We start from the raw sequence: 26,809 nt of genomic DNA, 5'->3' as shown, positions 1-26,809 counted from the left end.
AATATATCTATCGTATGACACAACAACTTTCATTCCTGGGTCTTTACCAAAGAGAATGGAAACATAGGTCCACAGAATGACTTATACAAGGATGTCCATAGCAGGCTTATTCATAATAGCCTAAAACCGGAAACAACCCAAATGTCCATCAAGAGGAAGATAGATAAGTTGTGATATATCCGTGCAAAGGAATACTACTCAACAGTAAAAAGAAGCAAAGTACCGATACACACAACAATATGAGAGAAGCTCAAAAACAGGTTGAGCAGAAGAAACCAGACTCAAGAAAACCCCCCACGATTACATTTAGATAATGTCCAGGAACCAGGGAAACCGATCCGTGGTGACAGAAGTCAGAAAGTGGTTGCCTGTGAGGACCAGGAGGGATTGCCTGCAAAGGAGCGTAAAGGGACCTTTCAGGAATAATAGAAATTTCTGTGTCTTGGTTTGGGCGCATACCTTGTCAAAGCTCACCAGTCGAAAATCTAAGATCCTGCATTTTTATTGCATGTAAATTACACCTCATGAAAACTAAAAAAGAATACCTGTGACAGGTGTTCTCAGGGCTATGCAGCAGAGATGAGGGAATCCCAACCGCCAGGAGGAGGCCAGGGAGGCATCCTGCGGAGGGGAGGCCCCGCTGGATCAGGATTTCCAAGTGAGATTGGAAAGACAGGAAGAGGGCTATCCCAGCCAGGTGACCCACCTGGCCAACAGCCCAGGGTGAGGAAGGGCTTCACCTTGTTAGCAAGTACCGATGGCTTAAAAAGGAAATTCCAGTTATTTCACTGAATTTATTTTTTTTAAGGCATGTATGTATCTTGGGCAAAACTGTTTCCCCCTTCTGCTGCAAGCTTCTTACTGGACTATGTTCAGATTTCAATTTTATAACAGCGTTTTTAAAATTTCTAATCAATATAAGTTTTTTCCAAGTAACAAATTGTTCTTAGTACTTACCTTTGAAACGAATTATTTAAGAATGTTACCCGATTCAAGTAACCTGATGGTTTTTATTTTTTCCCCTTAAAAGCTGCAGATTCTCGTTGACACTGGAAGCAGCAACTTCGCTGTGGCGGGTGCCCCGCATCCCTACATAGACTCTTACTTTGATGCCAAGAGGTGAGTGATGGGTCCGTGGCTGGGCATGGCCAGGTTTGGGAGTGTCACACAAATACCTCAAAATATGCTGGAACAAAACAGCCAGAAGTCCGTTTCATTTTAAGGGGGATATATGTATGTATATATTTTGTGTGTTTATGTGTATATTCGTATGTATATGTATATATTTGCGTGTACGTGGATATGTGGATATGTGTATATTTGTGTGTATATGTAGATATTTGTGTGTATGTGTAGATATTTGTGTGTATGTGTAGTATATGTTTGTGAGTATGTGTATACCTTTGTGAGTATATCTGTGTGTTATATATATATATATATATATATATATATATATATATATATATACACATGTGTATGTTTTCATTCCAGGGAAATCTATAAGGGGATTCTCCTGATAGCCTTGGCGCAGTCCCGTGAGATTCACTTTATAAAAACTCAAGTCAGACAGAAGTTTTGTGGTTGTACCTGAGTTGCAGAGAGCGCTGATCCTTTGATGTTATTCAGGCCCTCTTGTCCTAAAGTGGAGGTGGCCTCAAGCAGAGAGAGGAGCTTGGGGGTGAGTGTGAGACTGTTCTGGGCGAGGCCCTGAAAGCCACCTTTGCTGTGGCCCTGAAGTTCAGCAGAGGTTAAGGTGTGGCTCATTGAAACCATTCCTGTGCAGGGAGGTGTTTCTGGGTGAGACACGTCCATGCCTTGTTAGGAAAGGATAAGTGTTGTAAGCACAAAGCCTTTAGGCCTAAGACCAGGGCTCCAAGCTAGCCGTTGTGGGGTGGGGTTATGAGAAAAGATGGGAGCCAGATGGAGGTCTCCGGAATAAAGCCAGCTCTGCGCCCTCTGGGCCCTGAGCTGCAGAGCAGCCCTGGGGGTGGTCCAGGGAGAGTTGGGGCCTCTTGTCACCGTTCAGCTCCAGAGGAGCCCGTGGGGTCCCGGAGCTGCTCTCATGCTGTGCACGTTTTGATCTCACATCTGTTTTTGGGACCCTAAAATTTAAACTCAACAGATAAAACAAGTAGGCTGACATGTGGTGGGCTTTTAGGGTCGTGAACTGGCGACAGACTCAGAACCGTCCCATCAGATTTCCCTCCTGTAAGTCCTCTTCGTGTTTTCCATTCTCACTTTCCTCAGCTGCAGTCTTTTGTTCCCAGGAATAAACCTAGCTAGGGGAAAAAAGGAGGGGAAAATGGAAGGGGGGGGATAATAACAGAAGTTTCTGAAAATACCAGCCTATTTCAATAGGCAGAAGGCTTTGCCGTGTGTAAAAGTAGTGCTTATCTGCTTTCTGCGGGTACCACATCTCGGTCTCCCATTGTGGTGGCTCGAAGAGGTGTGGTCTCCCGTGTGTACAGCTGGAGGGGAGTGGGAGAGAGTGCTATACAGAGATAGCTAGTTGGCCCCTCCTTCAAGGAACTTATAGTTCAGTTTATGACTCAGTGTATTGATAATCTTTCCTCGTTGATATTCCAGGATGAAACTCCTGGCCACTGGTGGCTTTGTGATCAAGAAGACTAACATGTGCCCTGAAGCTGTGGCTGTAACCACAAATACATGTCAAGTGGGGGAAGGATATTTCTCTGTGTGTGCAGGCAGGGGAGGGGGTGGGCTTATGATGCATGGGCACCCCTTTGCCCTTTCCTATTCAGATTGGTGGTTCGTCCAGATCCTCTGCCCTAACCAGCCCCCACCCCCAACTGCTCACTCTGGCCTGCTTCATTGTAGAACAGAACTTCGAGTTGGTCCAGACCTCTTGTTTTCCCTCATGTAGCACAAGAGAACGAGGAGGCCAAGAGATTTGCTGAGGTTCAAGCTTTTAGGTCAGCAGTTCCCAAACCTTCAGCCCCATCACCCCTTTTTGATAATGAGTGCTTTGTGATGCCCTGAAGTGAAATGCAAAGGTATCATAAATCACCCACATACATGACTCTAAATGCCCCAGTGTGATATAGGGAGAGTAAGAGGTAATTGATGGAAAGGTGATCAGTACCTCAATATGTAAATACTCTGGGTCGACTGTAGTGGAGACACGTGAAGCCGGAGTATGCACGAGGCTGTGAGCATCACCGCGAGCGTGTGGCACCCAGTGTAGACTAACAAAGGTGGTTTATTAGTTTTTTGAAATAGACTCAGACACCCAGAGCAGCTTGGGTTGGTGATATGGTTTTCCAAGTAGGTGAAGAATCTTGGTAAAACTCCCCCCAAAGTATCACCTTCCCCCCAATTTATAAAGTATTTGCAGTCCTTGAAAATGCAACGTGTATCGAAACTACGTAAAAAATGTTTATCTCGGTGACAAAGCAATCCTAGCCCTATATCTTTTCCACTAGGAGGCTATAGTCTCTACATTTACCCAGGTTCCCCATGCCTACCGCAGGGCTCAGAACACACGGACCTGGAGCTGAGTTCCATGCCATGCTAGCAGGTTTCCTCCCCCTGGAGTAATTTTGGTTTTCATCACGCATCTATAGACACATGATACAACAGAAAAAAAAAAGAAAGTACAGCGTAGTAAAGCCAAAGTTAGAGTGATGTGTATAGTTCCTTTATAGATTTAAATGTGCAAATTTGCCACCATGGATGGTTATTTCCTTCCCAGTAGGTAAATGGTAGTTCTTTGGCAGCTGCCCATAGCCAGGGTTTGATAGAGGTCAAAGTGCACGTTTCAAGCCAGACACCCTTTTGCAGATGCAGCTACTGAAACATTCAAGGGTCAATAATAGTCAACAGTACAAATACTGTGTACAATGCCATCTAATACGTGTACAGTATTTAATCAACTATAGACAACTGGTGTCTTTCTCATTTACCTTCCACTTTGTTCACTGTTTGGTTGGACCATGGTTCTCTTTCAGGCTTTGGTAGGACACATCTTTCTAACTTACCTGCTAACCTTGCTAACTAGGTTTGTGTTCAGGTAGCAGATGTCCTTCTTTTTCATACTTAAATATGGAACTTCTCTGGCTCCTTTGCACCTGACTTAAGGTGGAAACACCTGAGAACATCCATAGCTCCCCAGATGGCTAGGCCTTCCCTCCTGCTAACCCCACAAGAGAATTTAGGGCTCCCTTCAGCTTTCTGGGCACTCAAGGTTCTCATCTGTTTCTCCTTTCACTGACAAACAGAGAAATAACAGAAGCCACCGATGTGCAGGGGAAGCCCAGATGTCCCCTCCGTTGTCAGTGTCATCCACTGGCACTTCCATCATTCAGACTTCAGCTGGCCCTCCTTATTTGCAAGTGTTGCTGAAATTTACTTGGTACCTGTAGAACATCGCCCACATTTTGGGCCTCTAACCCTAAAACTGCCTTTCTTTTAGAGAGAACCATTCTTCAACAGCCTGTCATGTTTCTTCTTAGCTGAATCAGATGTGAAGTGTCACATTTCGGGGTTTTGGGCAAATTCTGTTCCATCAACTGCACCCCTACTAACATGCGTGTTTTGCAGGTTAAGTACCTGCTTAGATTGGTGTTCTAAACCTTCTTTTTTCTCCTTTCCTCTATTTTTTTCCCCATACTTCGCATAGACTTATGTATTTATTATTGTAAAGATATGAACTAGAAACATAATGTAAATTATGTATGATTAATTTGTCTAATGCTTTCAGCTAACTTTAGAGTTGGCCTAAGGTACACTTTCCACCATCATATTTGATGGAAGCCAAGAGAATGTTCTTACTTCCTTCCTCAATTTTTAACAAAGCCTTCTTTTCTGAGATGTGGCTTCCTGCCCTATGATGTTTCTGTATTTGCTTGTCCCTCTGATCTCCCTTAGTTATAATAAGGTTTAGGTTGGGTTTGTCACCCTCTGATTCAAGTCCCCCAGTCTTTGGATATTCAGGTTTAATGCTTCCTGAAACATTTCCCAGTAATTGGAGATTTGGCTTGGGGTTCTTTGACAAGATCTCTTTGATTTATGGAATGAGATGTCAGGCTACTGTTAGTCATTTTTGTAGCTTGTTCCCATCAGAAGCCTGCTTTTCATGGCGGTGAATGTTCCAATGAATTACTATATAGCAAAAAGACAATGGTGTGGTTTTTTAGATACACTTCTTTTTTAGCCAGTAAAATAGCCTCCAGCCAGTCAGCTTGATGAGATGTCCAGTATACTCGTCCATCTGACCTTCTCCTAATCTATTGAGTAAATTAAGTATAGTTCCTTTAAAGTATTCCTTCTCCCATACTCCATCTGGGGTGAAGCCCACAGAGTGTGGTTGTGGCAAGGGAGCAATTTCTTTTCCTCAACTGATGCGTGTAAGTAGAATTAGGATATCAGAGAATTACCTGGTGACCTCCTTAAGGAGGCTGAACTGGACCCTGGAGACCAAATGCCTCATATCCCCACGTGATGATGACAGACATTTTTGCTTGATTATTTAGATAATTTCTCAAGTCCACCGTTGTTTGCCTGTCCAGGACGGGACTTGCCCTATTGGAGCTCTTGAGCATTTGCCATTGCTGAGGATGTTGATGAACCTGCAGGATGGGCAGGCTAGCTGAGCAGCCCTTGGCTGTCAGTGGCCCAATCCACTCTGGTCTGGTCACTTCCAGAACCGTGGAAGAGTAAGAGGGGTATCTTGTCTCCTGGACCAGGCCAGCAACCTTGAAGGTAGATTCTGAACTCTGAAATGTGCAAAAGAGCCCCAGGGAAGTCTCGGGAAGAGTTCTTTAGGATGTTCCCTGGTGGGATGACTTAGGAGAAGCAGAGCTGCGGACCCAAGGATTCAACTCTTTTGAATTCTGCCCTTCCAAACTTTCTCTTTTTATTTTCTCTGAAAACAATAATGGGGTTCTTTTAAAATAATAAAATATTCTGTGGCTCTTCCCTCCTCAAGTTCAGTTAATTTCACTTTTCAATCCCGCGTTCCCTGAACGCTCTCATCAGAGGCAGAACATCTCCTGAATTTGGTTCGAAGTGATTTTATTGCTGTGAGCAGACTTTTTCCTGGCGACCCACATCCTTGATTGGTTGCTGTTTCTGAGCACTCAGGATGGACGCTACAAAGGAGAAGCCAATCTAGGGTTCTCTCTCAATATAATCACTTAATGTGCAGAGCGATTGAGAACCAAAGCGTTTTAGCACCAAGAGGTAGAATGTTAGAACATGAAGACGGAGGAACGCATTTTCTTTTTAAGTTTTGTGCTGGAAACTATACATTAATAGCCCTTAGAGCTGCTCCCAGTTCATCTCTGGGGTTTTTGCTCTTTTAGGTTTAGTTTAAGGAGCTCAGGGAATATGAGCTTAGAATTACTTTTTTCTTACATTATCTAGGACTATGCTTTCTACAAAGGTAACCTCTAACCACACGGGGCTATTTAAATTTAAATTAATTAACTTTAAATGAAAGTTCAGTTCTTCAGTCACACTATCATCACATTTCATGGGCTCAGTAGTCACTTGTGGCTACCATATTGGCCGACATAGATGGAGAATATTTTCGTCATTGCAGCAAGTTCTCTTGGACAACACTGGTCTAGAAACCTGGAAGGCTCCCCCACCTCCCCTCGGTTAAGGTGGACCACCTTAACCAAGTCATCCCCCCCAGACGTGCCCCTTTGTCATGGGGGTAGTTGGATTTCAAAATGGGATGGTTTTGGATATTCAGTAAGAGTAACTCTATAGGAACATTTTCTAGAAAAAAAAGTTCTCACCTTTTCTAACCTTTTCTAATGGTAGCTCATAGATTGAATAAAGGTAGCAAGTGATTAGATAGTTACAATAATAGCTATTTTTGTTCCAGGGTTGGATCTAAATGCTTTACAGTATTAACTCTTTTCCTCCTCAAAATTAGCCGCATGAGGTGTGGTACTATGTTCCCATATTTCAGTTGAGGAAAGTGAGGCACAGAGAGGTTACGTAACTTGACCCAGGTCACACACAGCTAATAAGTGGTTGAACTAGCATTTGAACCCAGGCAGTGTAACTCCAGCTACCTCTCATATCTCTGCTAATGGCACCAGAATATCCAGAATGTTCCCCTCATGAGGGGAATAGCAACCTGGTCAGGAAACTATAGAAGACATGCTAACCAGATGTTCGGGCTCTTCTTGTTAACGTTAGCAGATTCTACTGAGTTTTCTGTAGCCTGGACAGAGTAAAAATATAACTGCTTCTCCAAAGAAAGGCATGGTACTTTAGACTGTTTGGGGAATGGCAAACCAGGGCCCACAGGCTACATCTGACCTACCACCTATTTTTGTAAATGAAGTTTTAGTGAGACACGGCCACGCGTGTTTGTTTATGCACTGTCTGTGTCTGCTTCCTCATTAAACTTGCAGAGCCGAGCAGGTGTAACGGAAATCATGTGACCCACAAAAGCTAAAATTTATTTTCTGGTCCTTGGCAAAAGAAGTTTGCCTACCCTATACTAGATCATATTCTCCAAGCATCTCAAGATAATTAGCCTCTCCTGTGAGCAATAGTGTCTTCTCGACATTGAAGAATGACCCCAAATTATCAAAAGGGACTGAATGATTGAGTATTTTCATTGCTATTCAATATTAATGTGTGTGGCCCCTGCTGTGTGCCAGCACACCCAAATCAACACTGGCACTAAACTTGGCATTCAGCCAATCCTCAAGTGCCCATGTTTCAGTGACCTGACTGTGCACTTCACCTGTGTCATTTCTGGTGGGTCCCTTAGTCCTCCCTGTATGCCCAGGGTCCAACCACTGTGACTTTTCCATCTGTGTCTGCCCTGGTCAGGAGCTGTGCGCACACAAAATGTTCACTTAATGCTGCTCTCACTTTAAGATCATGGTGGAATGAACTAAAATAGTAAGAAAATATTAAAATTAAAATTTTTCATATTTTATATTCCATTATGAAGTTAGAATAAATTAAATTTCTCCAAAATTTGTCTGCCAGACATTTTAAAAATAACTTTTTCCCCCTTATTATGAAAGTTATATATGCAGAAAATGTAGACGAGCCTAACCATAAGAATGAACATCTCCCCCACAAAACCCCACCGTCCAGAGGTAGCACTGTTAATATCTGAGTGAATAAGTTGTTTTGAAGAAGATTCTGCCACATACACAATATTTTCTTTTAACTCAATTTTTTTTGTCATTGAAAATGTCTTAGTAAATAGCATTTTTCAATGCTACATAATCTCATCATATGGCTATACCGTAATCGACTAAACCATTTCCTTTTTGCTGGGTATTCAGGTTGTTTCCAACTGTTTGCTATTATAAATAAAACATAATGTCTCTCTTTGTACGTGAACCTCTGGAATCAAATTCTCAGAAGTGCAATTACTGAATTAATGACTATTCACTTTTTTTTTTTTTTTGAGGAAGATTCTCCCCGAGCTAACATCGGTTCTAGTCTTCCTCTATTTTTTGTATGTGGGATGCTGCCACAGCATGGCTTGATTAGGGGTGTGTAGGTCCGCGCCTGGGATCCAAACCCACGAACCCAGGGCCGCTGAAATAGAACATGCGAACTTAACCACTACGTCACCGGGCTGGCCCCAAGAGTGTTAACTTTTTTTTTTTTCATGAGGAAGGTTAGCCCTGAGCTAACATCCAATGCCAATCCTACTCTTTTTGCTGAGGAAGACTGGCCCTGGGCTAAGATCCGTGCCCATCTTACTCTACTTTATACAGGACGCCACCACAGCATGGCTTGACAAGCAATGCATCCGTGTGCACCTGGGATCTGAACCCACGACCCCCGGGCTGCTGAAGCAGAGTGCGTGCGCTTAACCGCTGCGCCACCAGGCTGGCCCAAGGGTGTTAATGTTTTTAAAGCTTATAAGATGTACAAAAAAAGAAAAAGATCATATCATCTCTGACTTAATTTCCTCCCTGAAGCCAAACAAGACTGTGCTAGTTGATGTAATCCTACAACAAAGACTTATTACATATTAATGTTCAGAGACTTAATATTAAAACAGAGTGAAATGAAAACGGCAGGCAAACAGGAACTCTTTACAATGATGTATTTGCTGATCTGACATTTCTCTTAGGAACTTGATCCTTTTCCTACGGGGAGGGTGGTGTGAACGCCCAGATGTTTGCCTAGAGATTATCCTTGGGTTCCTTCCCAGAGTCCAGCAGAGTTTTCAAACTCAAATGGATGTAAGAATTACTTTATAGGATTGGACACCCCCGGGCCTTGACACCTGCTGTCCTTTCTCCAGGATGTCTCTTCCCCAGAGAGCCACATGGCTCATTGTCTGCACGCAGGTCACACACAAATGTCACTGCCCTCCTTCCCCCTGCTTCCTTTCCTGGATAGCTCTTATCACTCTTTATCACTGCCTGGAATTTTGTGTATTCACTTGTTTGTTGTCTGTCCCTGAAATCCCGAGGGCAGGATTTTCTCTGCCCTGTCCATTGTCTGATCTTGTTAATGTTATTCTGTTTCAGTATCTCTTACCCTTAGAGCTGTATGCATGTGGGGTTGTAGACAGTGTCACAGTGATTTGTGTCACAGCATGTCATTAGCTTCATCCCCCATATTTTGGTGTGAGTATAATTAGCCTTGGGGCATTGGGGGACGGCCCTGAGAAGGAAGCTGTGACATCAGGAGGTATGTGGACTCTGAGGAGGAAGGCCCATGGTGTTGGCGGGTATGGCTTAGTCTTTATTCATCACATTGGTTGGTTGTGTAAATCTGAACTCCAGGCCACTACTGGCACAAGCTGGTGGCACCTGTTCTAGGCTGCCGGCCTCTCCCTGTGTCACAGAGCAGCAGCGCAGGGTCCCTGCAAAGCCAGAGGGCCAGAGGTGCCCAGATTTGGTTGCACCTTGAAAGGCTAATGCAGTAAGGAAAGCACTGGACTTATGGGGTTCAACTTGGGCACAGGGAAGAGTTAAACTCAGGGGCTACGTGTTAACCCCAGTACTTCCCTTCCACATGGCACAGAAAACACTGTTAAATGTTAGTGATGATGTTTTGTGAGAAGTGTCACTTCGTGAACATGAACACTGTTAATTATTAAGAATTGCTTACAGTGGTCTCTCTGTGTTCAGGAGAGCTGTCTTTGCCACCATGACCGGCCATTGGGTCAGACATGGGTACATGGACAGAGTACCATCGATGCCTTTTCTCTTCTTTCTCCAGGTCCAGCACCTACCGCTCCAAGGGCTTTGACGTCACCGTGAAGTACACGCAAGGGAGCTGGACCGGCTTCGTTGGGGAGGACCTTGTCACCATCCCAAAAGGCTTCAACAGTTCTTTTCTTGTCAACATTGCCACTATTTTTGAGTCAGAGAATTTCTTTTTGCCTGGGATTAAATGGAATGGGATACTTGGACTTGCTTATGCTACCCTGGCCAAGGTAAGAAGAATCCAGGATCTACGTAAATCAAGTGATGGGATGAGATTCTGAAAACCAGTCATTGGAGGGGCCGACAAATGAGTCTAGGCTGTCAGAGACAGTGAGAACCTAGTGGTTGAAACAGACCAGTGGTCACACAATTAATTGTATTTCTGATCATTTTTAAAATTTAAGGTAAATGGCACAATTTACCAAGAACCTTCCTGCAAGATCTACTTATAGGATTCCTTTTTTTGTTTGTCCTTTGTTTTTATTTTAGTTGTATTGTTTAAAAATGTTAACAGAATCTGAATCACTTTGATTATGGTGTTTTTTAGGAGTTTTTATTAGGGTAGGATTAAAAGAAAACACATTTATTAAATTCATACCTTCGCACGAAGATGGAGCCTGCAGGTAACCCTGGAACATCAGCAGAGAGAGGTCTCGGCCCCCACCAGGCCAAGAGCATCCTGCTGCTTTTCTGTCACTCAAGAAGCCCTCTGAGGAGACACCTGGAGCCAGAATATGGGCCACTTGAAAATGTGCCTTGGAGATCACCAGCCATTCGAAGCAGTGATGTGCCAAAGAGGAAGTTGGGAACCCGTGCTCACATGAGCATCAGAACCTCCACAAAATGGGGAAAGATAGAGTTGAATGTTCTTCAAATATCTGTCCTTGGGCCGACCGAAAGAAAATAGTGTTGGTGTGCAGGAGGAGGGAGGCAGGCTTGCTCATGCGCTGGGAATTTCCACCAGAAGGGTTCCAGTGGCAGGAGGATTGGACGCCAGGGTGTGTCCCTGTGCTCTGGGAGACCGGGGCCAGTTTGTGGGTACTTCAGCAGAGTAGAAGAGGTCACCTCTCCTGCCTGTAACCGGACTCCACACCTTGGCCTCTCATTGTTCAGTCTCAGGCTTTGAGCCAGATTCAAGTGTGAAACAAAAAGGAAGCTAAGTGGCTACAGAGCAGCAGGCCCGGTGACAACAGAGCCCGCGCTGGTCCATGAGCATCCAAAAGGGAGGGCCTGTTTTCTCTCCCCCTGAGACCATTTGTTCCGGCTCAAGTTTACTAGCAAATGGTTCAGGGAGGTGAGGTGAGGATGGGGGTGAGGGGCCGTGGGCAGGGACAGTTCACCAAGCCTGTGGCTTCTCAAGGTGAAAGAAGAGCCCATCAGGCACTAGACTGAGAACATTACAAGATGCTGATGCCCTTGATTCTCACAACCTCCCCATGAGGCAGGCGTTGTAAGGCCACATTACCCCCATTTTAGAGATCTGCAGACTGAGGGTCAGAAAGGCAGCCAGAGCACAGATCCCAGCAGCACTCCTCATTCTGGCTGCAGAGCCCGAATGGGTTCTGGGTCCCCTTTTTCCTTAGTACGGTAGGGTGAGCTTAATGTGAGATTTGCAGACTGGTTATAACTTACATTGCTAAATATATTTTCACTGACAATGTGACCTTGGGCAAAACATTTCACCTTTTTGTGACTTTGAAAATGAAAGATGAGAGTATGGTGGATTTTGTGCTGATTATTTGGAAGATGGCAGAGTAAAGCTAAATGATCTGGAATTAACAGTATGTAAAACTTCCTTGAGAATAAACTATTTCGGGGTTCTTTTGGGAGTCCAGACTCCCCACATGACCTTTTATCTTTTCATCTATGAAATTCCAAGATTACCAACAGTTGGCTTCAGGTTCCTGGGTTTGAGGAGGCAGTAACAGGGTTCGTAGGAAGCATGGCTGGAAACAGGACTGGAAGGGCAGTCTGGGTTGGCGTTCCAAAGGTGTTTCTGAACTAGCTTAGCTGAGCGCTCAGTGGTGGTCACAGTGTGTGGTGGCCTCTGGTCGATCTCAGGTGCTTCCCACCAAGGATGTGCATCAGAACCACCTAGGCTCTCTTACACTGCAGATGTCTGGGTCCAGCTGCACACCTACTGAATCAGATTCTCTTGGGTTGGTCCTGGGCAACTGTGTGCTTTAAACCTCTCGAGGGATCCTGAGGCACAGTCCTGCTGAAGAATCACTCGACAGAATAATAGATCCTTTACCGTGTACCAGGCACTATTCCAAGCCCTTACTATGTATTGACCCATTTAAGCCCCAGAACAGCTCTTGGAGGCTACTATTATCCCCATTTTACAGATAAGGAAACGAAGGAACAAGTCACTCGGTTAAGTGGTGGAGCCAGGACCCAGTTCCAGATGGTGTTGACTTTCCTGCTTCTCAAGCAGATGGACTAAAGAACACCAGACTGGGTCACCAGCAGACCCACCCATTCCAAGACAGGGCTTCGTGTCACTCACAGACACAAACACAAAGTGTTTAGACAAAGATCACATATAGAGATTGTGCCAGATTCTGCCGGAGATTCCACAGAAGCTAAGAAGGAAGCAAGTAGGAGGCCACATACAAATGAACCAAACAAGTGGGAAGATTTATATATATTTGATAATAGGGCTGTAAGTCTCACTTCCTCCAGAATTATAGTTTTAGTTCTTACAGATAATAAATAATTGTTCCTATATTAACTATAGGTGATCAGACTATGCCTACAGCATCTATGCTGCTACAGTTATGTTTTCATCAAGCACTAACAACTCGTAGGGACTAACTCTACTGTGTCCCAGTTGTCAGAGCTAAATCTAACCTCAAGTCTATTACCTTCCGTCATGACTACCAGCACCTGAGGCCCACCCCCAACTCAGAACTGTTCACAGGCCATCCCTCTTCCTTTTGAGTCCTGGGGAAATGGGGGCGTCCTCTGAATGTATGGCTGCGTGTAAGGGAGGCACAGATCAAATTAGGTCTACTGCAATGTGGTAATGAGGAATAACAGGGTTTTTCACCTTCAGGAGTATAGTATTGTTCCTTTCCTGCTACTTTCCTGATCACCATAGTTCAGTAGACAGCTGGCAGAGCTAAGCCACCTCCCAGGGTCTGGGATCAGAGATGAACTGTCCTCATGGGTCATCATTTGTTTGAGGGATGACTATGACTGAAAGAAGTGAATACGAACTTTTTCTGAAGCTGCAGAGGCAGCTCCTAGAGACACTCCTCTCCTTACTCTGACGTGTCTAAGGTCAGGATCCACCACCTACCCTGGTAACCCACTTCCACCTCTTCTCACGCCCACCTCACAAGGCGGTCATGATGATGAATGCGACAGTCTCTTCATCGCTTCTGGAAACACTCTCTTATTGTTACAACAGAGCCGTACCAAAAGGAAAAATACCAAGTAGTAGGAAGTTCTGCTGGAGGTTTCCAAATTGTTGTACTTAATCATAAGTTTGTTTATTGTTTAACCACAAAAAAATTAAACATAAAGAAATATAATATTGTTTATCATGCCTGGTGTCCACGTTGGGTCCCTCCGTGGCCTCATTATGAGTCATGAAGCTGTTCTTCTTTTTCATCCCCCTGCAGCCATCAAGTTCTCTGCAGACATTCTTTGATTCCCTCGTGACACAAGCAAAAATCCCCAACGTCTTCTCCATGCAGATGTGTGGGGCGGGATTGCCAGTAGCTGGACCTGGTACCAACGGAGGTAGTCTTGTGGGTATCTTTTAGTCTTCAAGGGGTGAAAAATCACAAATCCGTGGGGCTGGTTTTTCTGTTTTATTAAGACCCTGATAGAAATAATTCAACATGTAGGCATACATCAGTACTGTAAAATTGTGTTAATCCTTGTTACAGAACCTTTACAAAAGTGGATAAAATTAGGTATTGGTTTTAATCTTTGCTAATCATCCTGCCATCTAAAAAGATGATTCTCATCACTTCCCCAAATTCCATTAAAGCTTTTTAAAATTTTCCTTTGAAAGGGAACTGGCATTGTGAGCGGGGGAGGGGTAAGTGAGAAACAATGGAGGGTTTGGTGAGGGGCCTTACTCTGGGTAGGGGAGGCAAATAGGTTGGGGAGGGACACCTGTCTGTGCTTTCTCCTCTCTCTTTCAACACACACAGACACACACACACACACACACACACACACACACTCGGAGCAAAAAGTTTTCTTTTGAAACAGAATGAAGGCCATCAGCACTAGATGTGCTGTAGCCAGAGCATCCCCTTGAGGGACCCTGCACCCGGACCTCTAAAGTAGGAAGTGATAAGGAGGATGCACAAGAAGGGCCCCTTTTGGTGTGGGTGCCGCTGGCCCTTTTGCTCTCTGACCATGAAAAACAGGCTCAGCAACTTTCATTTGCTAACAGTACATCTGCTCTTAACACCTATTTTACCCCCTTTTCAGGGGAGAGGGTAGCCTAGGATTTGTGGGGTAATGTTAGAAAGTTTTGCAAAATGAAGTTTTAATCAGGGAAGCTTTTTTGTTCTGCTTTCCGTGCAGATGTGTGGGGCAGGATGTCATCCTCTGTCTTCTGAGGAACTAAATTATTGTCGGTCTAGGTGGTTAACTATTTTATTGCATTTCTTTAGGGTGGAAATCTCCATATTGTAAAGCTGGAATTGTACACATTTCCTTTAGATAAGGGAGACCACCAAAACATCTTGATTAGACTAGGGCATAAAATTATTTGACCTTTGGATATGTGGCCCCAAAACATTCACTGTTTAATTTTCAAGCATATATATTTGTTTTATAATATCACAGTAAAGGGAAAGTACTGATTCAGTGAAGTTTCATCTTATGAGTCATACTTCTCTGTGTAGCTTGTTATATGCCTGCATATTTTTTCTCTTATACATGTAAATATGTTCCTTCCCAGGTCTTGGGTGGAATTGAACCAAGTCTGTACAGAGGAGACATCTGGTATACCCCTATTAAGGAGGAGTGGTATTATCAGATAGAAATCTTGAAATTGGAAATCGGAGGCCAGAGCCTTAATCTGGACTGCAGAGAGGTATTTACACTGTGATCTCTTTGTGTCTACCTGTCTGTGTGTGCCTGGGTCACTTAAATATTACAGCTGGGACCTGACTATGAAATCAGAAGGTACATTGCTTACAAGATAAATCAGATTCATGACGTGAAAGGTTACAAGGCCTTTTTGTATGGCAAGTTTAAATCAGTGACCCCCCGCCCCCACAAAAAATATTGCTTCCTTACAACTACTCGGCTTAATAGGGAAAAATTATCATAAGATGGTGAATGAGGAGAACTTTCTACAGTTACACCGTTCACCATTCATCTTGGCCCGATGGTCCCTGAACTCTGTTTAAGAGGATGATATAAACAGGTTTTTATCAGTGCAAGGGGACAAAAAATAAGCAAAATGAAACCAAAAATAAATCATCAGCTTTATCCTCTATTCACAGCTAACCCCCCTTTCCCTGCAGCAACAATTCTTACTCGAAGAAAAGTTATGCTCTAAAGATGTGCGTGGCTTCCTGGTGCTAAAAGGAGGCAGATGTGCAGAGCTGTGAAACCAGATCTCTTATTAACCTTCTTGACACCCTCTGACTGCGTTTCAGCTTATTTCTGGCACGTAATGACATGATGAGGAGGAGGACTTGAGGCAGCCTCAGTCTTCTACAACATTTTCGGGATGGTTTATAAAAACCACCAACATTTCATTATATTTCTACCTGTCACCACTTCCTTTCATAGTAACCATCACATTCCTCCATAAATTCTCATATACACGGATGCCTCTGAAAAACCAGTCAAATCTTCATGAAGTGATGGTTCATTCCACGGTGAGAATGTTTCAGTCCTCACATCTGTTTATTGTCAAAAGGCACTTATTTTCTGATAAAGAATCCAATGGTAGCATCAAATGTGAGGGCCTATAATAAAACACAAACTGTGTGTGTGTGTGTGTGTGTGGTTGTGTGTGTGTGTATTAGAGAGTATAAGCATATATTTAGAGGTTTGATTCTTAGATTCTTGGTTCTTTCCTGCCCCCCCAATAGGCCGCCCACCCCACAAAAGAACAAACAAGACCCGGAACATCCCACCACAACATTTCAGCTTGCTACAGGCCTTTCATATATTTTGTTTTCTTATGTATACAAAAAGTGATAATTTTCTGAACTAGCTCATATTTAAATTAACTTTGTTTCTAAACTGAAAATAATTTTACATTTAAAGAGAGTAAGAATAAATTGGTATATTTCAATTTCTCGAAATTCTTCGTTCCTTCCCCCTGCTACCTAGCAACACCTTATTTCCTTTTGACCTGAGTGGTGTATTTGGTCCTGACTCATGGATTTGCCTTAAAAGCGGGAGGATTACATTGCCCATGACTTATTCCATTCCTGGGTGGCCTTGCTCGTAGTTATGTCCCTGGTGGTTGGAGTGGCTTGTCTTGGTGTTGGCCCGCTGACCTCCGTTCTCCTGACTTGGCCCCATAGAGGATGGTGGAGGTGAGGACAGGGCTGGCAATGCCTCTGTGTGTGTGTGAGATTCTCTCACTGTATCTAGCTCAGGTTTCCTTCCAAATGCAAATATCGGGTATAGAAAAACTACCCTTCCTTCTTCTCTTTCTCCATTAGTGGGATAGTAGAGAGTTGTTTTTGTATGATTGGTGTAAATGGCCTTTAATGTGTCGTTTCAACCTCTAAAGACAAACGGATCTTCCTTCTTTGCCCCTGGGGGCTCCTTGACAAGGGAATTTGGACATCTCCAAATAAGAGAAAAGCGCTGCCTTGGGAGGGCTGTTGATTTTGGTCATGCCACTTCCCTTTCCTAGCCTCAGTTTCCTTATCTGTGAAGTGAGACTGTTGGGTTAGAAGATCCTTAGTTCCCAAGTTCCGAGAATATAAGATGAACTGTAGCCACCGATGAGGTCCCAGGGCTGCACGAATTTGTACACAGCAGATGCACAGGGGTGGCGGCCTAGAACCATGTGTTGCTATGGAGTGCCACGTCACTCGTGTGCCTTCTCCCCCCATTCTCCCCCATTCTAGTACAACGCGGACAAGGCCATCGTGGATAGTGGCACCACACTGCTGCGCCTGCCCCAGAAGGTGTTCGATGCGGTGGTCGAAGCCGTGGCCCGCACGTCTCTGGTGAGTCCTCAGGATGCTGAATCTTGGAGAACGAGTCATGACCACATGCTGGGGAGTGTTACTGTGTGTTATTCTAGTAGTCTCCATCTGAGTATTATGAGGAGTTGGAGTTTTTTCTTAACTATTACTTATTAAGTTCACAATCTTATTAAGTTCACAATCTTATTCTTTGACATTAACCAGCAAATAAGTCCTTCACTTTAACCTCAGAGGACTTGGATCTGAAGGTGCAGTGCTTTTTAGTATTTCAAATAACAGTGTAGTTGGTGTAGCACTTTTTTTTTAATCTAAGAAAAGAAACACTTGGTAATATACTTCACTCGGGCCTCCATCTCCACAAGTTCTGTCTCCACGATTCAACCACCTGTGGATGGAAAGGCCTACGATGGTTGCGTCTGTACTGAACACATACAGACTTTTTTCCTTGTCGTTATTCCCTAAATAATACAGTATAACCACTATTTACATAGCTTTTACATTGTATTAGGTATTACAAGAAATCTAGAGATGATTTAAAGTATACAGGAGGGTGTGTATAGGTTATGTGCAAATACCATGCCATTTTATATGAGACTTAAGCATCCACGGATTTTGGTGTCCACAGGGGTCGTAGAACCAATCCTCTGCAGATACCAAGGGGCAACTGTATGTTAAAGTAAATAGTAAACCAGGCATATGTTTGTAGTCTTTAAAACAAAACAAATAAACCAAAAACCTTACTCCTTTTTGGCCTTCATCCAAGCCATGCTGGGATTTTAATTCTTACTTTTGTAAAAGAATGTAGGGGGCCGGCCCCGTGGCTTAGCGGTTAAGTGCACGCGCTCCGCTACTGGTGGCCCGTGTTGGGATCCCAGGCGCGTACCGTCGCACGGCTTCTCTGGCCATGCTGAGGCTGTGTCCCACATACAGCAACTAGAAGGATGTGCAACTATGACATACAGCTATCTACTGGGGCTTTGGGGAAAAAGAGGAGGAGGATTGGCAATAAATGTTAGCTCAGGGCCCGTCTTCCTCAGCAAAAAGAGGAGGATTGGCACTGATGTTAGCTCAGGGCTAATCTTCCTCACAAAAAAAAAAAAAAAATGTGGTCCCCAGAAGGCAAACGTCCATCAGGCAGATATAATAATTACCTTATGGTCATTGCTGAAATACAGTTAAAATCATGGTCGAGGACGACATGCCTCTGGGGGACCTGGCTGACAGTATTCCCAGTGTGACCCCAACTTGCCAGTTAATTTAAGGCAGCAGCATGGACCAAAGGGCATTGATTGGAAGGAAGACAGCTTCGGAGGTCAGACGGAACTGAATTTAGTCCAGTTTCTGCCACTTATGAGATGAGCGCCTGGGAGAAGGATATTGTGCCCTCTGAGAGCCTCCATCTTCATCTGCGGGTTGTTGTGAGGGCTTGGGGTGACATGCCTGGCACAGTGGGTGCATGGTAAAGAGGAGCTTCTATTTAATGTCCAAACCACGGCTCGACTACTATTTGTTTGGACATGAGATTCACATTTTTCTCTTGGGTGTTTTCATAAGCATCTGTCCACGCAGGGCTACCCTCGCCAGGTCACCAACAATGAGTGTTTCCTGCACAAAGCCTTTATCCTGGTGCTAACACAGGGCTGACTATGCCACCGCTCTGCTGGGATGGCTGAATTCAAAAAACAGTTGATAGGAAAGTGCACAGCAGCTGCCTTGATACAGGTGACAGCAGAAACATGGAAAGAAGAGAGGCCTGTTGGTTGTCCTGAACCAAAACTTCAAAAGTCTAGAACTGTGGTGGGAAGAACAGCAGGCAAACCAAAAGGATGCAGAGGGGAAATGAAAAAGAAATAACACAGAGGCCCTTTTTGAACTAAAATCTTCAAGGCAGCAGCCTGGAGCAGCTGCAGCCAAGAGCAAAGCCCCTACCTTGTCTGATTTCTGCTGAATCAGAGAAAATGGCAGGTAGTGTTTTGGTGCCTTACATTTAGAACGCTGGCTGAAAATCAGACCGTGCTTGAAATAAGGGGCAATATGCTGATTTTCTTCAGTAGTGAAAATGTCCTCAGCAGAATTAATGTGAGCATCTTCAAATTTAATATTCCGAGCTATAAATGTCTTAGACTGTCCCAAGGACACGCTTGTAACGTCACCGTGTGACTCCAGCAAGCCCTTGACCAACCCGGGCGTCTGCGGAGTCTGAATTCAGCCCTCCTCCAAGCCTGAGAAAGCGGGCGGCCCCGACAGGCATTAGCCCTCCTGAGGTCATGGCCGCATGTGTTCAGCAGCGACTCTAAGAAAACCACGAGGCAGGAGGAAGGAGATGACGAAATCTGTTTGCCTTGTCTAAAATTATTCTCTGATTTCAGTGCCTGCATCAGGAAGGCTGTTTGTCTCGGGCAGGGAAAGCTCAACAAGGTGGATGGTGTCCGTGTCTCATTCTGTGGGGACCAAAGATGTGTTTGTTCTTCTTATCTCCTGGGTTCATCTCAGCCAGCTCTCTTGGCTTGGGTTTTCTTTCTAACTAAGGAAAGGGCTGGCTTTGGAGAGTTAGACACAGTACAAAGGTTGGGCTCTCTCTCTTGGCCTGGATTGTTTAGATAGGACTTTAGAAATGAATGATTTGTAGGTTTGTATTTTGAAATGAGCCTGATGGGGAGTTTTGTGTACGGCGGAGGCCTGGGATCCCTTCCTGCCCAGCCACGGCGCCCATGTAGCTGGGTCCCAGCGCCTCTCCATCTGTAAAATCCAGAAGCAGGATGACACCCACTTTAAGATGACTTCTGACTTTAGAACTCTGCAATCTGAGAGTCGAAACTGTCCGCCAAGGGCACATGGCTCAGCCCCTAGGGAGGCCTTCCAGACTTACAGTCACCTCTTTGGAGGCAGACGGTCCCCCATCCAATTCTGTGCTGTGTCCCTTAGGTGAGTTACATGGCCCCTCTGAGCCTCACCTCATTCTTCATCTGCAAATGCAGCTTGTCATAACGCCCACGCTGGAGCTCTGTGCCCTCGGTGCAGGCCCAGCCACCCTTAGATCTTCCTCGAATCCAGCAAAATGACTGCCCCGCCCCTTATCAACTCATCTGGCAAGGGGTTCATTCCTGTGATGCATATTTCAAATCGACAACTTTTATAAAAGGTTAAAATATATTAATGGCAGCATTAGTGTGCCCTGTAGTCTCTTCGCCCACCTACAATGGACAAAGAGACCTCAGGGCATTTTCCCCCCATTGCCCTGGGAGGGGGGTCGGCACCTGCCATGTGTGGTTGTGTAGCACGTGGCTCTCACTCAGTGTTCATCCCCTGACACCCACAGTATTCTCAGTTCTTGTCCTGCTTCGTCTCCACAGCATCCCTGATCACCTGGCTTCCTCCATGGAGGGTCTCTTGGCTTCTCTAACACCCTCCTCCATTGATGTCTTCCATCCTGGGCCCCTCTTCCCAGAGGTCTCCTTTGCTGGCCCATTTCTTAGGGTGGGTCCTAGGCACCTCTCTGCTCCCTGAGCTGCCTCCTAAGCAACACCACCTGCCCCTCAACTCAACCCATGTGTCTCTTCCTCAGGGATGCTCCCTTGACAGACACCCCTTTCCTCCCAGCACACATCTGCACCCCGGCCCCATCACATACACCTCCAGCTCTGACCTGAGCAGGGCACTGGGCTGGACATGTGAAAAGAGGCACAGCCACCACAGTCCTCCCCTCTGGGAGCTGTAGGCACGGGACAGGCTCTGCTTGGGAACCTTTGCTGGGCCTGGCGAGATGGTGTGGGTGCAATCTGTGATTAACTTGCAGATTCAGCAACTAGTGGACATGCGCGGGTGGCATCGCCTTCTAGTCCCCTGATGAGAGGCACAGGTGGACGTCTTGTGTTCTTGGCCAATAATCTTTTCCTATAAAGATTTCCTGAGTCTCTCCTATGGGCTAAATGTTAGCACTACAAGGGGAGGCAGACAACAGACATCTGTCCTTCAAGGGCTCAGATCCTAGCCAGAAACAAGTTAACCAATAACACCAATAAATACAAAACGACAACTGTTATAAAGAGAAAGGCCAAGGAGGAGAGAGACACGGTGGGCTACCAGTATTATGTGGGGCAGTCAGGGAGGGCTTCCTGGATGAAGTGGCCTCTGGGCTGAGATCTGGAGGAGGAGAAAGATGTTCCAGAAGGACAGGGAGCCCACACAGGGCTCTGCATCAGGAGAAAACTTGCTGGGCCTACGGAATTCAGAGAAGTGATGCCAGAAAGGGCCTTAAGGGCCACATTTAGGATCTGGTCTCTCTTCTAAAGGGTCGTTGCCCACTACTGTGTGACCTTGGGCAAGGTACTTCACCTCTCTGTGCTTTGGTTTCCTCATCTGTAAAGCGGAGGGGATAATGTCACTTACACTCATGGGGGTGTTTGAGGATTAAATAATTAGTGTTGCAAAGGGCTTATAACGGAGCCTAAAACCATAAGTGCTCCACGTGCCTGAGTAATGTGAGTAATTGTTATTTAGTCATCACTGTTACTCTTCCAGGGGACTCATGTCTCCACTGAGCTGTCCAAATGAAACATTGTTGATCCTTGTGGGCATCTGGTGAGGCTACTCGGAGAACTGGGAGCTGCTTCCTGTTGATGTGCCAGACTAGTCATTGTCTCTCACACGATCCTGTTTTGTCTAGATTCCAGAATTCTCTGATGGTTTCTGGACTGGGTCCCAGCTGGCGTGTTGGACAAATTCGGAGACACCTTGGTCTTACTTCCCTAAAATCTCCATCTACCTGAGAGCTGAGAACTCCAGCAGATCATTCCGTATAACCATCCTGCCTCAGGTACGAACTCGGACTGGTGCTTTTCTCTGTTTAACATGGAACATACAAAAGTAAAGCACTTCATGCATGATGCGTGTCTTCAGATATCACTCCTGCATTAGATGTTGATTGCCACAATAATGCTGCGTAACAAACAACCACAAAACCCAGTGGGTTTAATCAATGGGCATTTATTCCTGGTCATGGGTCTGGGCAGGTCTGCTGGGCTCAGCCAGGCTTACTCAGGTGTCTCTGGTCAGCCAGTGATTGGCCTCAGTCTAGGCTGGTCTAGGATGGCCTCACTCACCTATCTGGTGGCTATGTCAATGGAGGGGGGCGCCATTGTCTCTCACTGTCCAGCAGCTGACCCACACAGTGGTGGCAGGGTTCCAAGAGAGAATAAACACTTGGGGCCCCTGGAGTCTAGGCCCAGAACTGGCCACTATCTCTTGCCCAGTGCTGCCCATACAAGGCCGAGGCCAGCCCAGATTCCTGGGGTAGAGAAGTAGATGCCACTTCCCAATGGGAGGAGCTACAAAGTCACATTACAAGGGCATGACTACAGGCAAAGGTCAAGAATTAAAGACATTTTTGCAACATCTACCAGAACACCAATATATATGTTTTTTCCTATTTTCTTATAAATAAGGAATAAAACTGGATTCTCAGGGATGAAGACATCCTTTTCTTCCATATTCAGTAAATCATTGGCTCCTTCTTCTTCCTAAGCATCTGAGTAAGCAGACTAAGTTCTGCCTTCCTTAGTCACGTCTCTCTCCTCTTCCTCTTCCCTCCTTCCCATAGCCCTCACTCATGTCACTCATGTCCCTTCCCCACCACTTCAAGAACGTCCCGAGTACCCTCTGTGTATCCCAAGTCCCCACATTCTCTTCCTGTTAAAACTATTACCAGATTAATCTTCCTAAACCACAAGTCTCGACCCAGCCTCCCTGCTCAGAGCGGTGAGCTTGTCCCCACTATTTAAATGCTGAAGGACTGATTCCCTGGTATGGCTTCCCATGACCCTGGATGCTTCCTTGCTCGCCAGCTACCCCCTGGACCCTCCACCCATTGGTCACTGTCCTCCAGTGCTTCCTGCCTGCTCCCGTCTCCTAACCTTTGCTTCCACCAACCCCCTGCCTGAAATGCCCTCTCCTCCCCACTCCGCCTGTGCTTCCAAATTCTTCCCATCCTTCAAGACCCGGCTCAAACAACTCCTCTTTTGTTGAACCTCTGCTGAGCAGAATAACCCATTTGTGAGTTGCCCTTCAAACTCAACAGCACATTTTCTAGTCTACTCATCTGGCGTGAGATCATATCTTCAGGAGATATGCTATGCTGTTGCCTTGTTCATCTGACTTCTATTTTCTTAAAACACATACACACACATATTTCTTCCTCAATTAAATTTTTAATTCCTCCAGGATGAGAACCACGAGTTTTAAAAATTATCTTTCCTTCCCTAGCACTGCCATGCAGTGGAGGGCGGTGCCTAATAACCATTTGTTGAATGGATAAATCAGCGTGTCTTTGTTGTGATTTGGTGAAATTGGCAGAAAGGGGTGGGATTTGGGCGATAGGGAAGGAGGAATAATTGCAGAAGAAAAAAAAGTAAATGATAATCCTGCCTTTACCGCATTTCCACCTTTCTGTGTGGGGATGTGCATTCCAGAAATAGAGAGTGGTTGGGGAAAGGATTGGAAGCCTCAAGACAAATACAGCTCGACAGAGGACACACAGGCTGAGCACGAGAGGCTGGAGTTACACCCTCAGCCCTGCCCTTGACTCACACTGTCACTTTGAGCAAGTCTGTTAGCCCTTTCTGTGTCTGTCTCATTAACAATAAAGGAGAAATAATCATACTTGCCAAAGACATTTTCAAAAGACTGCAGTATCCTTGGATGAATGGCACGGCATAGAGTGATGTTAGAATGATATGTTTGCAGCATCTTTGAAATAATGTGCTCTTTATGATTCAATTTTGGTCTGTCGAACAGCAAAACGTGGACATTGTTTCGTCAATGTGTGGTAACTAAAGTTGAAATCTACCTTGAGGACAAAGGTGAATGTGTACTGGTAAACAAATGGCACGTGGGTTGGTTGGCACAGTCAGCAACTCATAAGAAGCAAGAGAAAGAAGCAGGCATTCAGGGGAAATGTAGTAACACCAGGCGGGGAATAGCCATCAGAGCTGAAGCTTCACCGGGGATCACAACTGCTTTTAGGACTGAGCCTGGGTGAGCACAGGAATATTATGAGGGAAGGTTGGGAGTGTTGCATTTAATTTGCATATCTCTACATAAGAATTCAGTATTCTTATCCCTTATGAGGCTGTAGATATTTTTTGGTTGACTTGGACATGTTCACTTTTTTGATTTTTAAAAATCTGCTTTCCCTGTTGTTTTCCTGATTTCTTATTCAATGTCCTGTTCCATTTTCTTTTCATTGCCATGTTGGAAAGGATTTAGCTCGCTGGCAGTTGTGAACGATCACCTGATGAGAACCTCATAAGTCCTATGAGGCTTATGCCAGTGACACGCCCCTTAGGGTCAGCACTTGGGGGGTCATCTCCTAACACCACAGCTCTGCCTGCCCAGCCTCCTCCCTAATCCCTTTAGGGCAGTCACCAGGGGTGCTTGTCACCAAAGGTTTAGAATGGGGCCCCTACCCAGGACCTTCCAGGCATCAGCAGTAGTAGATAGGCAAATGATTACTAGTACAAAAAAGTCAGGTCAAAGGAAATTATCTTAAATTTTGCCTGTCCCCAACACTATTTTCCAGACATACAGGGGCTGGACCCTGTTTGCAGCCCCAAACTCTAGCCCACAGGCGAATTCTGATTTTTTTTTTCACATAACCCTAAAAACGTAAATAGTTTCAGTCTAAATACCACTGGTTTGTCAGTTTGTGCTATTTTAGTTTAAGGCAGGCAGTTTATTCCGAGATCCAGCAATACTGCTGCTTTCCCAACATGTTACAAAATTTACAGCCTGGAACTTTTATTGCAAGTCGGCTGGGACACACATAGGAAGGACAGAGTAAAAGATACAAATTCAGTTTTCATCTTGTTTGCATCAGTATCATCAGTTGCATCATGTTTGATAATTGTTTGGGATTTATTATGGAATTAGTTCATTCTAAGGTAGGAGTGTGTGTAGATATGTGTGTGTTCATGTACATTCCTACGTCCTGCTTATGGAACCTTAAATGAAAGTGTTTCGGTGGCAGCTAAGTGTCCCCCACCTTTTCCTAATTTAAGTGGATCCTGAGAAGTTGGGGATTTCATTTAACACAGATCCAGCTTAGCACCACTCATTCACGTGACCCACATGTATGGAGGCCCTCCTATATGCCTTGCATGCACTAAATGCCTCAGTTCCAAGAATATAGTGAAGAACAGAATGGTTCCATGCCTTGATGAGGGTTTACAGACCATCAGTGAGAGGTTCTCACTGCCGGAACAGTTCTCCGGACACAGCAGCTGCTCGATGTCTAGCTGTGTACTTGCTCACCTCCCTGCCTCAAAACCCTCTTCCCCTAATCATACCTGCATGTGGCAAGTGCAATGACCTTCATCTTCTTCAGGTGTTGGCTTTATCACATACGGTTAATCCAGCAAGACTTCTTTTTTTTGTGTGTGTGAGGAAGATCAGCCCTGAACTAACATCCATGCCAATCCTCCTCTTTTTGCTGAGGAAGACTGGCCCTGGGCTAACATCCATGCCCATCTTCCTCCACTTTATATGGGACGCCGCCACAGCATGCCCTGGCAAGCAGGATCGGTGCGCACCCGGGATCCGAACCTGGGCCACCAGCAGGCGAGAGCACGCACGTAACCGCTATGCCACGGGGCCGGCCCCCTCCAGCACAACTTCTGATTTCCTTTTCTGTTCAAATTTTAAATACTGTTCGTGTGCTTCCCAGTCCTAACGACCACTGCTCTGCCCCGCCGTGGTGATCTTCGGGTTGCCTCCTACCTGGCATCGTCTGCTTCAGAGTCATCACATGGCAGCCCCTCCCTGCTGGTCTCCCTGTGGTCTTTGCTGCTCCCTCCAAAATCACCACCTCCCCAGCCCTCTCACACGCCCTCCAGCCACGAGGCCCAGGACTCTGTCTATGTGAGTCGTGCCTTTTTCCTCCAAGTCTTTCTTCGTGCTTTTGCCCTTCAGGGGAAACCATTACTCAAAAGGTCTTTTGTCTCATTTATTTTACGCTTTATTGCTTTCTTTAAAATATTTGGCATTTTGTCATACTAAGCCACTCTTTTCTTTTAATTGCCTACATTTAAATACTTTGCCATTAAAAAACAGAGGGATTGTTATTACTGATATGATACTGATTTGCTCGCTAATTGTTTTTTAAGTTTTGACTCATTTCCCCACAGACTCTGGCCTCCAGGGAATCTCAAGGGCCTGATCTTGTGTTTATTTAACACTGCACAGCACCTGCAAGAAGTGGTCCTAACACATGTCAGAGCTGCTTATCTGTTGAGCTGTGTCTTCTCTCTGATTCTGATGGCTTCTCCCTCTTCTACGGTGGAAATCATCCTACCTCCATCATGCTGCCTACTTTGAAGTTCTCTTTGGTAGAAGATGACACCGTCTCTTAGGAAAGATGGCATCCTGGGGCCAGTTAGGAACCACTGCAGTAGCTCATGAGAGAAGAGGATGATAAAGACCTGGACC

The 26,809-nt window shown here is 45.2% G+C and overlaps 1 protein-coding gene across 3 annotated transcripts in view; it reads left to right on the top strand.

The window, feature by feature from the left end:
* The window catches only part of BACE2 (beta-secretase 2), a 90,344-nt gene that overhangs the window by 36,624 nt on the left and 26,911 nt on the right, over positions 1-26,809 (top strand). For all 3 annotated transcript variants that reach the window (XR_015548705.1, XM_087418063.1, XM_087418064.1), the window contains exons 2-7: positions 1,031-1,119; positions 10,189-10,405; positions 13,805-13,933; positions 15,106-15,240; positions 17,249-17,350; positions 21,996-22,145. Coding sequence is in view for 2 of the 3 variants with exons in the window: in XM_087418063.1 (XP_087274189.1) it covers positions 1,031-1,119; positions 10,189-10,405; positions 13,805-13,933; positions 15,106-15,240; positions 17,249-17,350; positions 21,996-22,145 (822 nt within the window). In the remaining variant the exon portion in view is untranslated. The remainder of the gene's footprint in view (positions 1-1,030; positions 1,120-10,188; positions 10,406-13,804; positions 13,934-15,105; positions 15,241-17,248; positions 17,351-21,995; positions 22,146-26,809) is intronic.

This window comes from Ceratotherium simum, chromosome 27 (assembly GCF_057802395.1).
Source record: "Ceratotherium simum simum isolate JZ-2026a chromosome 27, ASM5780239v1, whole genome shotgun sequence".
In the NCBI taxonomy this organism is placed as follows: Eukaryota; Metazoa; Chordata; class Mammalia; order Perissodactyla; family Rhinocerotidae; genus Ceratotherium; species Ceratotherium simum.
The sequence above is the reverse complement of the archived record's forward strand: the minus strand, read 5'-3'. Positions and strand labels throughout refer to the sequence as shown.